The following is a 13168-nucleotide window of genomic DNA, read 5'->3' as shown; positions in this document are numbered from 1 at the left end:
CGATATGTGGAGCTTGTTCAAGGAGCAACTATTGAGTGTCCTTGATAAGTATGTACCTGTCAGGCAGGGAGGAAAGGGTCGTCTGAGGGAGCCATGGTTTAATAAGGAATTGGAATCCCTTGTTAAAGGAAAGAGGGCGGCCTATGTAAAGATGAGGCGTGAAGGTTCAATTGGGGCGATTGAGAGATATAAGGTAGCCAGGAAGAATCTAAAGAGAGAGCTAAGAGCAACAAGGAGGGGACATGAAAAGTCCTTGGTTGGTAGGATTAGGGAAAACCCAAAGGCTTTCTATAGGTATATCAGGAATTAAAGAACGACGAGGGTAGGAATAGGTCCAGTCGAGGGTAGGAATAGTAGTGGGAAGTTGCATGTGGAGGCTGAAGAGATTGGGGAGACACTGAATGAATACTTTTCGTCAGTATTCACTCAGGAACAGGACATTGTTGCCGATGTGAATATTAAGTCACAATTAATTGGAATGGATGGGTTTAAGGTATGTAGGGAAGAGGTGTTGGAAATTCTGGAAAGGGTGAAAATAGATAAGTCCCCTGGGCCTGATGGCATTTATCTTAGGATTCTCTGGGAAGCAAGGGAGGAGATTGCAGAGCCATTGGCCTTAATTTTTATGTCCTCGTTGTCTACAGGAATAGTGCCAGAAGATTGGAGGACAGCAAATGTGGTTCCCTTGTTCAAGAAGGGAAGTAGGGATAACCCTAGTAACGATAGGCCTGTGAGTCTCACTTCTGTTGTGGGCAAAGTCTTAGAGAGAATTGTAAGGGATAGGATTTATGCACATCTGGATAAGAATAATGTGATCAAGGATAGTCAGCATGGTTTTGTAAAGGGCAGGTCGTGCCTCACAAACCTTATTGAATCCTTTGAGAAGGTGACTAAGGAGGGGGACGAGGGTAAAACAGTAGATGTGGTGTGTATGGATTTTAGTAAGGCGTTTGATAAGGTTCCCCATGGTAGGCTACTGCAAAAAATACAGAGAAATGGCATTGAGGGTGAGTTGGAGGTTTGGATTAGGAATTGGCTGGCTTGAAGAAGACAGAGGGTAGTAGTTGATGGTAAAGGTTCATCTTGAAGTGCAGTTACTAGCGGTGTTCCGCAAGGATCTGTTTTGGGACCATTGCTGTTTGTCATTTTTATAAATGACCTGGAGGAGGGGCGAGAAGGTTGGGTGAGCAAGTTTGCGGATGATACGAAAGTCGGTAGAGTTGTTGACAGTGAGGAAGGATATGGCAGGTTACAGCGGGATATAGATAAGCTGCAGAGCTGGGCAGAAAGGTGGCAAATGGAGTTCAATGCAGGTAAGTGTGAAGTGATTCACTTTGGTAAGAGTGACAAGAAGATGGGGTACTGGGCTAATGGTCGGATATTTGGTAGTGTGGATGAGCAGAGGGATCTTGGTGTCCATGTACACAGATCTCTGAAAGTTGCCACCCAGGTAAATAGTGCGGTGAAGAAGGCATATGGTATACTGGCTTTTATTGTTAGAGGAATTGAGTTCCGGAGTCCTGAGGTCATGTTGCAGTTGTATAAGACTCTGGTGCAGTCGCATCTGGAGTATTGTGTGCAGTTTTGGTCGAAATACTATAGGAAGGATGTGGAGGCACTGGAACGGGTGCAGAGGAGGTTTACCAGGATGTTGCCTGGTATGGTAGGAAGATCGTATGAGGAAAGGCTGAGGCACTTGGGGTTGTTTTCATTGGAGAAAAGAAGGTTTAGGAGTGACTTGATAGAGGTGTACAAGATGATGAGGGGTTTAGATAGGGTTGACCATGAGAACGTTTTTACAAGTATGGAGTCAGCTATTATGAAGGGGCATAGCTTTAAATTAAAGGGTGGTAGGTATAGGACAGATGTTAGGGGTAGATTCTTTACTCAGCGAGTCGTGAGTTCATGGAATGCCCTGCCAGTTGCAGTGGTGGACTCTCCCTCTTTATGGGCATTTAAACGGGCATTGGATAGGCATATGGAGGATAGTGGGCTAGTGTAGGTTAGGTGGGCTTGGATCGGCGCAACATCGAGGGCCAAAGGGCCTGTACTGCGCTGTATTTTTCTATGTTCTATGTTCTAGTGTGGATAGCCAGAGTCTTTTTCCGAAGGTGGAAGTGGCTATAATGAGGGGGCATAATTTTAAGGTGATTGGAGGGAGGTTTAGGAGAGATGTCAGAGGTAGGTTCTTTACACAGTGTGTGATGGGTGCGTGGAATGCACTGTCAGCCGTGGTAGTAGAGTCAAATACATGAGGGACATTTCAACGACTCTTGGATAAGCACAAGGATGACAGTAAAGTGTAGGTTAGTTTGATCTCAGAATAGAACAAAAGATTAGTACAACATCGTGGGCCAAAGGGCCTGTACTGAGCTGTACTGTTCTATAAACTGCTTTTTTACTATATCACACCATAGCTATGTACAAGACATTTGCCACAAGGCTTCTGGTGGCATATTTCTATATTCTAATTGCAATTTGTGGTGTGAATTTGGCAGTGACACATCTGAATGAACATCAAATAAAGGGAAAGACACCACAGAGGATGATAGGGTTGGATTCTCCTTAGAGAGGCACAACTAGTATTGAGTTCAATCTGAGGGGCACCATGCCTCGGATGAGGGGAGAGATTGAGAAGGCAGGTCTTTCATGGTGACCTCAGTCATTACAGGAATTGAACTCGTGCTGTTGGCCTCACTCTGCATTGCAAACCAGCTGTCTGTGAGCTAAATGACTCTCTTATAAAAATTATCATCAGCTGCAACAAATTCTGAGCCATTACCAGCATGTGGAAATTAGTAAATCAAGACAACTATGTTAGAGATCATAATTGGTACTGCTCACAGTAAGTTGGATATAACATTTTATTTATGACTGAAAGTTATATAGGACCATGCTAAGAACAGCCTGTGTTTAAACAGGCCTTCGAGGCTAAAGGTTCTAATTGATGTATCTTACCAGCTCCAGGCTTATCTACAAGCTTCAATTTCCACAGCTAATAATGTGTAATTGGCCTCAGCATGAAATAATTGCCTTTGTTTCTTCTTTTTAAAACACTTTTGTAGTGTGATGGATGCTCTCAGAACTTTTAAATTTAATTAAAGGATCTTCCAGGACATTGCCTCATGGTTAGTCACAGAATATGCTATTTTATAACAACAGGAATATTACAGCATAAGGGATGCTATACTGTGGAGCTATGTGTCACTGCTAAGTCCCTTTAGAAATCAAGGAGTTGCTGGATGATAAAAGACCACAGGTTCATCCAGTTCCTTCTCCCATAAATCGTAGCTGCATGATTCAGTGGTAATGAAGCTACTGACTAATCATAGCAATAAATCTCGATCAATTTAAAAGCAAAATCTCTATTAATTAGTCTACAAGGGAAGTGTAAATGATGTAAAGAAAACACCAGTGAGAGGGAGCTTTGGAAACCCATGTATCCAAAGGTACCTGTTCCTCTTGAGCATGTAACACCTACCATTTGTCATCTCTCGAATTACTCATATGCCAACATATTACTTTTCGAAACAGAACTATCTAATTTGCAACTGAATAAATCAAAACTAATTCCTTCTATCAACTCCCTAGGGAGTCTGCCTGATAGTGTGAGCACTCGTTCACTATATTATTTTGGCAGATTAGTTTTGAATTTATTCTCCTTCAGGAGGCAGACTGTTTTCCTTGGCTCTCCTGTTCTGGATGGGCTGAAATACCACGTCATAGTTTTGTTTTGCTGGAATCCTGAAAGCAGCAATTCTGTTACCTCTCAACCTTTCCTTTTTGTGGGAACATACTCGCTGAATTTCATCTGCCACCTGTCTGTCCAAATCCCAAGTTTATTTAAACCTTCATGTTGCTCGGCTTGTTCAGCTGTGGATCCTGCTATCTTCATTCCCTCTGTATCATCTGCAAGCTGCTTGCAATACTTAATGGAAGATTATTGATAAAGATTTTAAACAAAAGAGGTTGCAAAACTCTGGTAACATTCTCTCAGAATGTTAACAAATCTCTGCTTTCTGGGATCTGGCAACCACCAATATGTTCAATGTAAAAAATCTCCATTGATTTCCACTTGTTTATTTTCAGTACCTGATAAAGGATAGAGCTGGAAAAAGCACAGGTCAAGCAGCATCAGAGGAGCAGGAGATTTGACATTTCGGGTTGGGACCCTTCATTAGGGATCATGATCTGTAACGTCGACTCTCCTGATCCTCTGATGCTGCTTGATCTGCTGTGCTTTTTCCAGCTCCACACTTTATCGACTCTGACTTTCCGGCATCTGCAGTCCTCACTATCTCCTATGTTCAGTACCCGCCTTGCAAATGGAACTGTAACAAAGCCCTTAGTGAAATTCAATTGCATTTACTGTCTTATTCCTGAACAGATCGCTGACCATCTGTTTTACCTGATAGCTTCATTATGCCAGGCTATGCTCCTAGTGCCACTAATGGATTGAATCCTGTGGGGAATATGTATGCAGCTGTGAAGGGGCTGCTAGATTTTGTTTGACTGACAGTTTTATGACAGATAATAAGTTTCTCTTTCTATGAAGCTGCTTGTCAATACTGATTATTTATTTGGACATGATGAAGAGATATAAAGTGCATTAAAGTCTGTCTCAACAGGTGTATAAATATTTTTATTGATAAACATATGAGCATATGGTGTGGAAATATCTACCAAGTGTATTTTGAATGGCAATTAATTTATTTAGATAGTTTCAATAGCATCTCAAAGACTTAAAGGTGTCAATACAGAGTATGTTACTTCTGTAACTAATGGGTGTGGGAAAAACAGGAATGGAGCATGTATGGTGGAAATAAAGAGATTGAGGAGCATGGAGGAAAAACACAAGGGACATGAGGGTTTGGAGGGGCTGTTAGGCATATGGAGGAGTCTTGAGGGTGAAGGGGGCATAGAAGAAATTAAAGGGACCTGCCACTATATTTGCCAATCTCCGTGACTACCTTTGTCTTGTTTTGGTAGATGGTGGCCCCTATCTCCTTGGAATGAAAATTCCATGAGAGTGACTGAGCATACTGGACAAATAGCCACAACTATTTGAGACAAATCATGAAATGAGTAAGAGGTTAATCAATAATCTGTCAAGTGGCAAATCCTTTGACAAAACGTATGTCTGAAGAAACTGCCAGAACCTAATAGCTTTCTACTTTATCTTAATTACTTAGTTTTTGAAGTATATTGTTCCTGAAATGAAAAGTGTGTGCATGCATACATTTCCATATGTCTAAAAAAGTTGCATCTCTATTGCATCTTTCATATCTTCAAAATTCGTTTGGTATTGTTCCCCCTAAAATGGATTAGCAAAATAGGAATTGCCTTAATCATCTGCTGAGGTTAAATCAAGTCAGATTAATGGAGGTATAAATAGAACCAAGTGAGAATGGCAGAGAAAAAGGTGATTAATTACATTAGAAGGTTTGGTGATGCCAAGGAATGGAGGGAGGAATAATACATGCATTTGCAGGTTGTTAAGAATTCCATTATTAACTTAGATAAATGCAGTCTTTAGAGATGAAACAAAATCCTCACAGAAGGGATTCAAGACAGTTGGATGGAAAAGACATTTGAGGATCTGAGACAGAAAAGGAATGTAAAAATTGGGCAGTATGTAGAGATGGTGGTGATGGCAATCTTGAAGGATTTAAGCACAACTCTCAGACAACACAAATGTATTAACATATTCAAGAAATAATCAACTGAAGAAAAGCAGATGTATGGTTGAGGGATTCAATCTTTAAGAGGAGAAGAGTTGAGGCTAGAGATAATTCTCTCTCCCTACTCCAACAAACTATGGGACTGATCATGATTGTACTTCTTAAAGGGTTCTGCCACTGTTTTCCTATAATATTGATTTTATGTGATCAAATAAGCACATGATTCAGATTTCATGTACATGATAATCTGCATTTTTGGATGTACTATACTTAATCTTCATCAAAACAAAATTGCAGGGAATAACTGGGCTCAGTAGATCTCAATGTTAACTCCCAAAGTACATCAGTCCACATCAGAACTACCTGTGACGTGGTACTAAGGTGCCAGTCTTCCACAAATAAATGCCAAAAATAGCTGTGGAAGAGATTGGAACAGGTTGAACTGATATAATAATGTGCATTCCGTCATAAAATAATAGGATGCAAGATCACATTTGCCATCATGCACACAATTATTTCTTAAACAATGCCATGTTGTGCCCAGGCTTTAAAAGACAGCACCAGTGATCTGTCAAATGGGGAGAATGAAAACAAATTGCTGGGCAAATCAATTCAACTGTTCACAAAGGAGTATTATACACATCTCAAATCAGATATGGTGCACTCTGAAGGTGGTAGAGGCAGTGCAGGTAAAAGTTTATAAGGGAGGATGAAAGAGATTTTAAACAAAAGAAATTAACCAATTATTAATTGGATAATTCATTACATTCGCCTATTTTGTGCATGGTGCGATAGACAGGTTTGTGGAAAATGATTTCAGAAACATCTGGAAAGTTTCCATAATAAATGACTTCAAATCATCTGTTTTCCTTTGTTAGTGTAGAACATGAAGGAGCTCCTAAGATGCTGTCATTATTTCAGTTTGAAGTTAATGAAAAAAGTCCAATTTCAGTTTTAATTCAAATTAATTTTTCAAATGTATGCATGCAGAGATTTTCCATGTACATTCTTGGACACAGCGGACATATGACAACATAGTGTAAGAAATTCAACTGCATGCTTTCTGGGTAATTCAATCTTTTCATGACTTCATTACTCTCATTTGAAAGACAAAAAATTTAAAGGAAGTGAAAACAGCAGGAACCATCTAAATACTGAAAAATTATGGCAATTATCAGAACTGCAGCTTCGTGGTGTAATAATTTTAAAATTCAATTTATTTTTTGTGAATTGCATATACTTTACTAAACAAATGCACAGCATAAGCAATACAATGTTAGGTCATAATTCAATGGAATGGGATTGTTTTAATTTACCTGGAGGTGTATAGGCATCCATTGAGGTTTGCACCACCAGAGACCGTCTTTTCGATGGCATAGGAACTGCCATTTTTCTCTCTTTATGTTTGGCAAGAGCAGCTTGCACTGCCTCTGTGTGAACATCTGAGAAAGCGGTGAATATAAGTTTTAGATATTATCACAGAAATTTAAACCCACAGAAATATCCACTTTTGAAACTCATCACACAGAAATCCCATGAGGAATATCCTTATTAAAGACAAACCTCTTGTTCATAAATTATTTACGACCACCACAACAGATCCTAATCATTATTTACTCAGGGAGACCCTTCATAAAGAAAAACCCTACTGTACACACGGTGGTTCAACAACAGTTGCATTACAACAAATAATTTAATATGTGACTTTTCCAACAAGCTTCAGAAGTCCCTCTCACATAACCAAAATGACACAAAATAGGCATCACACTACTTCTTTCATTAAGTTTAATTATTTAGTTTCAATTTTACAAACTGATCATATTTATCAATTAAAACCCAGGACATAATAGGTTGCAAGTGACGTTGAATGTAAAGCAATATTTAAACTATTTCTGAGCTGTCATTTAGTGACCAGGGTAAGCCCCCTTCTTCCAGCAAGATCTTCCAGCCATCTCCAATGCCTCTGAAGGCAACATCAGCACCCCCTCCCATCTCCTCCGGTCCCATATCTACAGTATCCTCCCCACCTCCCACACCAAAGACCCCAAATCCCAACCCTTTTTGCCTGAGGTATCTGGTGACTACCTCTGCATCCAAAGGCCTCTGACCATGGACTCATCATTATTCCCTCCCCAAGTAAGGCTTCTTACCAGCCAGCACCCTCAATTCTGCCCTCCACACAAAGAGGTTGCTGACCACTTCCCTATCGCTGAGATCCTCAGTACCCATCTCACTTAAAATGAGGTTCCCAACTTTCCCTGAGGCCCATGTTCCTATTGAGGATGGGGTGAGTAAAAGGCATTCATGTTTTAATAGATACTTAAAAGGAAAACAGTAAGTAACATGAGTGTCAGTAACATGATCCTCTTGATAGGGAAAACAGGGAATTAATAATTGACATTACAGAAATAGCAGATGAAGTGAAACAATATTTTGCTTGTCTTTACTTTAAAGGAAATAAAGAAATTTGCCAATTAAAACCGTAAGTTGGGTATAAGAGGGAGATGGGGGCAGAAGCCTCACACTGCACTACTGGAGCTAGCCCATATGTTTTATGGCTTCAAATCAGACTCCTTCATCAACTGTTGGAACATCATTCCTGGAAAAAGGGTCAGGCTGAGCAGAGAGTGAGCTGTCCACCCACCCCCTTAAACTTCTACCCAAAGTCTCTGATTCTTCCTGGAGTTCTCAAGGTTTCTGACTGCCCTTTCAGAGAACCTTCTGATTCCCCAACCCACTCTCCCAACTACCTCTGGATTTTGGTAATTATAAATAATGGAAATTCTATGAAAACTAACCATTAGAACATATTCCTTATTCAGAGGACTGACAAACAAAAAATATAATTTTGTTAAAACAATTTGTTTACTAAGAATTGCAAGTCTTAATCATAAAGTGGTTTCAGATCACAAAAAATAATTGTGAGACGTAAAATATTTTTAGCTTCAAAAGTTTCTATGAGGCCATCGTGAATGATCAATATATTTTCTAACAGTTAGGAGTAATATTACTTATGTTAATAAGTGAACAGATATTTAACATGGCAGCATTTAATTACCTATCATCTCCCTCAACGTAACAGAATTAATTTGAAGAAAAGAGCATCATAGCCTGTTCATCCAACAACTCAAGAAAGTAAAGTACAGAGATAGGATGGCAATAGATGGTCATATTTGCAGATACCCAGAGAAAATGAAAGTGAAGATAGCGAAAGGTATTTACGTTTGGGTGTGGAATGGAGAGGGGTGGGAGGCTATAACATAAATGTGAGGAAGCAAGTTGTTAATTAATTAACAGATGGCTCACCAAGAAATGTATTAACATGTTATACTTGCAATTTAGTACACAGCCTTAATTCTTAGTTTGAATAGGAGTGCTGTCAGAATTTTCAACAACTTGAACTGGACCTTTGTTCTCACAAATGAATAATTTTAGAACTACAAAAGAGATGTCACAGCTGTAACAACACCCAGAGCTACTTGCAAATATTCTTGGAGTTATCATTATAACAGAACATTGCAGAAAATACAAATACCTTGAAGGAAGGACCTCTTAAGCAGTGTTGGGAGAAGGAAAGAGTGAAATAATTTCCACCAATATGGTATTAACACAATAGTGTGAAGCATTCATAACAGATTTTGTTGGTTCCATAACTGCAAAAAACATTGCTTTGAATTACAAACCTAGTTAGTAATGTGGAAATAATTAAAGTTGAGCTACTGTCATACCTGATCTGTAACGTTCATCTCGTGACCCTGATGACCGGCGACGGTGGTATCTGGAGGAGGATGACGGTGTGACTGGTGTTCGACGCTCTTGTGGTAGTGAAGGTTCCACTCCTACATCAAAGGAGTAAAAACAATGCTCAGTGTAACATACTTCAAAACAATAAACAGTAAGAGGATGACGATTGTGCTTCTCATGAACATCAGTGAGAGAACACAGTTTCCTCATTTAAAAACATTATAACACCTTCGTTGTTTTCTTAAGAAGGAAATTAGATTGTCCTTTCCAGGAGACCAGCTTGATATAAATTAAAACATACTACCATCAAGATGATAAATCAACACATAACAAGAAAAAATATTCATGAGTATCACATCTAATTTAACTTTAAACATGTGCAAAGATAGTACAGCATTATCAAAACAACAAATAACATTTCCACTAAACTAATATATTGGCTTCAGGTTTCCACTAGATTGCTTTATCTTTTCACATAATTCTTCCAGAGTCAGCAAACCAATGCAAAAAGGTCACAGGATTTCGAGCGTATGTTATGTCAAGTCCAATTCAGGTTTACACTTTCTTGTTCTAGTTTTTAAAAAAAACTGCGCACTAGAAGCTGGCCATACCCACAAATCTCACAACAGTCCCAGAGTAAATAAACCTCCATGATGAACTTTCATTAATTATGTTTGTTTGTAGACCACCTTTTGGTTGCAAGGACCTTAACAAGCACATTTTAAACCTTTCTGAATTTACCATTTGTTTTCCATTTATTAAGAAAATGATTCAGAAGTGGTGATGCTACAGCTGTGGACCAGCAATCCAAGACCACAGGCTAATAATCTGAAGATGTGTGTTCAAATCCCCCTTGGCTGATAGTGAAATTTGAATTCAATAAAAATCTAGAATTTAGAAGATGACCTAACGGTGATTATGTAACCACTACCAATTGTCAGAAAAAAAATCTAGGTTTATTCATGACCTGTACAGAAGCAAATCTGCCAACTGTATCTTGCCTGGCCTACATGTGACTTCAGATCATAATAGTGTGGTTCCCTCTGAACAGCCCTCTGAAAGCCAAACATCACATACAAGATTAAGGGAAAAAAAAACTGATTACTGGACACAACACATTGAACAAATGGTTTTGTCTAGTTTATCAAGGTTACTCTTAGTTCTTGAAATTCAGGTTACTCACAGGTTAACCCAGGTATTCTGACTCAAAACACTTATTTTTGTGATAAACCCTTTCTCATAATTAACCAAACTGCATCAAGTTACCCTTCTTTAACATAAGCTTAATTTTTTTTTATTAATCATTCATGGGATGTGATTGTCACTGGCTGGGCCATCATTTATTGTCTGACCACAGCTGCCTTGAGAAGGTAGTGGTGAGCTGCCTTCTTGAACCACTGGAGTGCATGTGCTGTAGGTTGCCCCACTATACCCCTGAGGAGGGAATTCCAGGACTTTGGGCCAGCTACAGTGAAGGAATGATGATATATTTCCAAGTCAGGATGGTGTGTTGATTGAAGGAGAACTTGCAGGCAGTGGTGTACCCATACATCTACTGGCCTTGTCCTTCTTGAAGGTCGTGGGTTTGAATGGTGCCATCTAAGGAGTCTTGTTGAGTTTCTGCATCTAACCTTTGACCTGCTCTTGCAGCCACTATATATATTGCTAGTCCAGTTTAGTTACTGCTTAATAGTAACCTCCAGGATGTGTTTCGTGGGGATTCAGTAAAGGTAACACCATTGAATATCAAAAGACATCAGTGATTAAATGGTCTTTTATTGATGATGGTCATTGCCTGGCATTTCTGTGGTGCGAGTGTTACTTGTCACTTGTCAGCCCAAGCCTGGATATTGTTTCGATCCTGCTGCATTTGAACTGTTTCAGTATCTGAGGAGTTGTGACTGGTGCTGAACAGTGTGCAATCATTAGTGAACATCCACAGTTCTCACCTTATGGCGGAGGGAAGTTCACTGATAAGCAGCTGGAGATGGCTGGGCCGAGGACACTAGCCTGATGAGCTCCTGCAGAGATGTCCTGCAGCTGAGTTGACTGATCCCCAACAACCACAACTATCTACCTTTGTGCTAGGTATGACTTCAACAGTATGGAGCTTTCCCCCCGATTTCCATTGATTCTAATTTTGCGAGGGTTCTTTGATGCGACACTTGATCAAATATGGCCTTAATGTCAAGGGCTGACACACTCACCTTTGAAAATATTATTTTCTAAAAGCTAGTGTGTGTTCTGCTCATTTAAGGTAGTTGTTCAGCAATATGCAAATATGTTTTAGCTTAAACTTAAGGAAAAGATACTTATCAGAATGAGAGCAATTTGCACCTGGATTACATTGAGAAAATCTTCCCTTTGTTTGTACCACAATTATAACATCTGGAGAATGATGTATAAGAAATTGCTTTATAACATCTGAACAACCCAACTTATTTACTCTCTGGGGTCATGGGTTACTGAATCAAACATCACCAGCTGGTTTATTATTCATTAAGTAACTTTACTGTATAATTTTATTGTCATGACCTCTCATTATTATTTTAGTAAAATGTACACTTGTGTCCATTAGTCATCACGATGACATGACGATGCATGAAAGTGACTGTGATTCATAAGTCATAAAGTGTTTGAGAATCAGGAAGTGCCTGGAAGTCATAAGGTACAACTGCAGTATGAGAGACAGAGAAGTAATAAATTTATATAAACCGGGAAACATAACATAGAAAGTGAGAATTTCATTTAGCAGTTTGACAAATATAAAACATTGTACAAGACAATCGCTGCAAATGCTGATCAAAAACATATCACATTTCAAATGAAGAACTCTGAATTTTTGGCCAACAAACTAAATTCAAATTGAGGTTTTTTTTTCTCTCTGTATTCCTTCACAGGAGGTGGACATTTACTGCAATAGCCTTCACTGCCCAAGGAGTAGTGGTGATGAGTCAGCTATACTGAAAATCATAAACAGATTGTAACAGGAAGGCACAGACAGTACAAATCTAAGAGTAAATCAACGGATAAAGCTACGGATTACCGAACCAATATAAGGGCAAAAATAAAAGGCTCTGTATCTAAATTCACGCAGCACGTGAAACAAACTAACAGTGCAGACAGACGGTTGCAAGATGACACAAATTGGGGCCTGACCGCCATTCTGTCTAATTTTCTTAGCAGTTGCATGGGCCTCCAAGGCCTGTGAGCAGCAGTGGCTTTCACAACTGGAAGTCATTGCCACTGTTGGCTTGCCAATACTGCGCGTGGAATACTGGAGGGACTGTGCAGTTTAGACCGGATTACTAAAGTGTAATTGACATGCAAGCAGTGACCATAATATGTTTGAATTTTATATTCAGAATGAGGAACAGAAGAGTGGGTCCAAGGCTGGTTTTTAAATTTAAATAAGGATGATTACGTGGGTGTTAAAGTGGAGCTCACCAAATTGAACCAGCCAATTAGGTTAAGGGTTATCTCAATGACAGATGTAGTAACAGTCATTTAAGAGGATATTAAATGAACACACAAAAGAGTTACATTCCGACAAGAAAGAAAAACCAAAAGGGGTGTACCTCCCTTTGTGGTTAAGTTAAAAGCTAAAGCTAATATCAAATATAATGGAAAAGCATGTAATTGCACAACGATGGGTGGTGGGTCAGAAGATTGGACTAATATTTAAAAAGGCAAAAAATGATTGAAAAGGTTATTAAAGAAAGAAAAATAATATGTGAGAGAAA

At 39.2% G+C, this 13168-nt stretch overlaps 1 protein-coding gene across 5 annotated transcripts in view; it reads right to left on the bottom strand.

The window, feature by feature from the left end:
- Positions 1–13168, bottom strand: part of LOC140480791 (disco-interacting protein 2 homolog C) — a 619093-nt gene that overhangs the window by 213357 nt on the left and 392568 nt on the right. For all 5 annotated transcript variants that reach the window (XM_072576180.1, XM_072576182.1, XM_072576181.1 and 2 more), the window contains 2 exons: positions 9410–9520; positions 6998–7123 (listed from right to left, as the gene is read on the bottom strand). In XM_072576180.1, the coding sequence (XP_072432281.1) occupies positions 6998–7123; positions 9410–9520 (237 nt within the window). The remainder of the gene's footprint in view (positions 1–6997; positions 7124–9409; positions 9521–13168) is intronic.

Source organism: Chiloscyllium punctatum, chromosome 8, assembly GCF_047496795.1.
Source record: "Chiloscyllium punctatum isolate Juve2018m chromosome 8, sChiPun1.3, whole genome shotgun sequence".
NCBI classification, from domain to species: Eukaryota; Metazoa; Chordata; class Chondrichthyes; order Orectolobiformes; family Hemiscylliidae; genus Chiloscyllium; species Chiloscyllium punctatum.
Note: the sequence above shows the minus strand (reverse complement) of the source record. Positions and strands in the feature narration are given on the sequence as shown.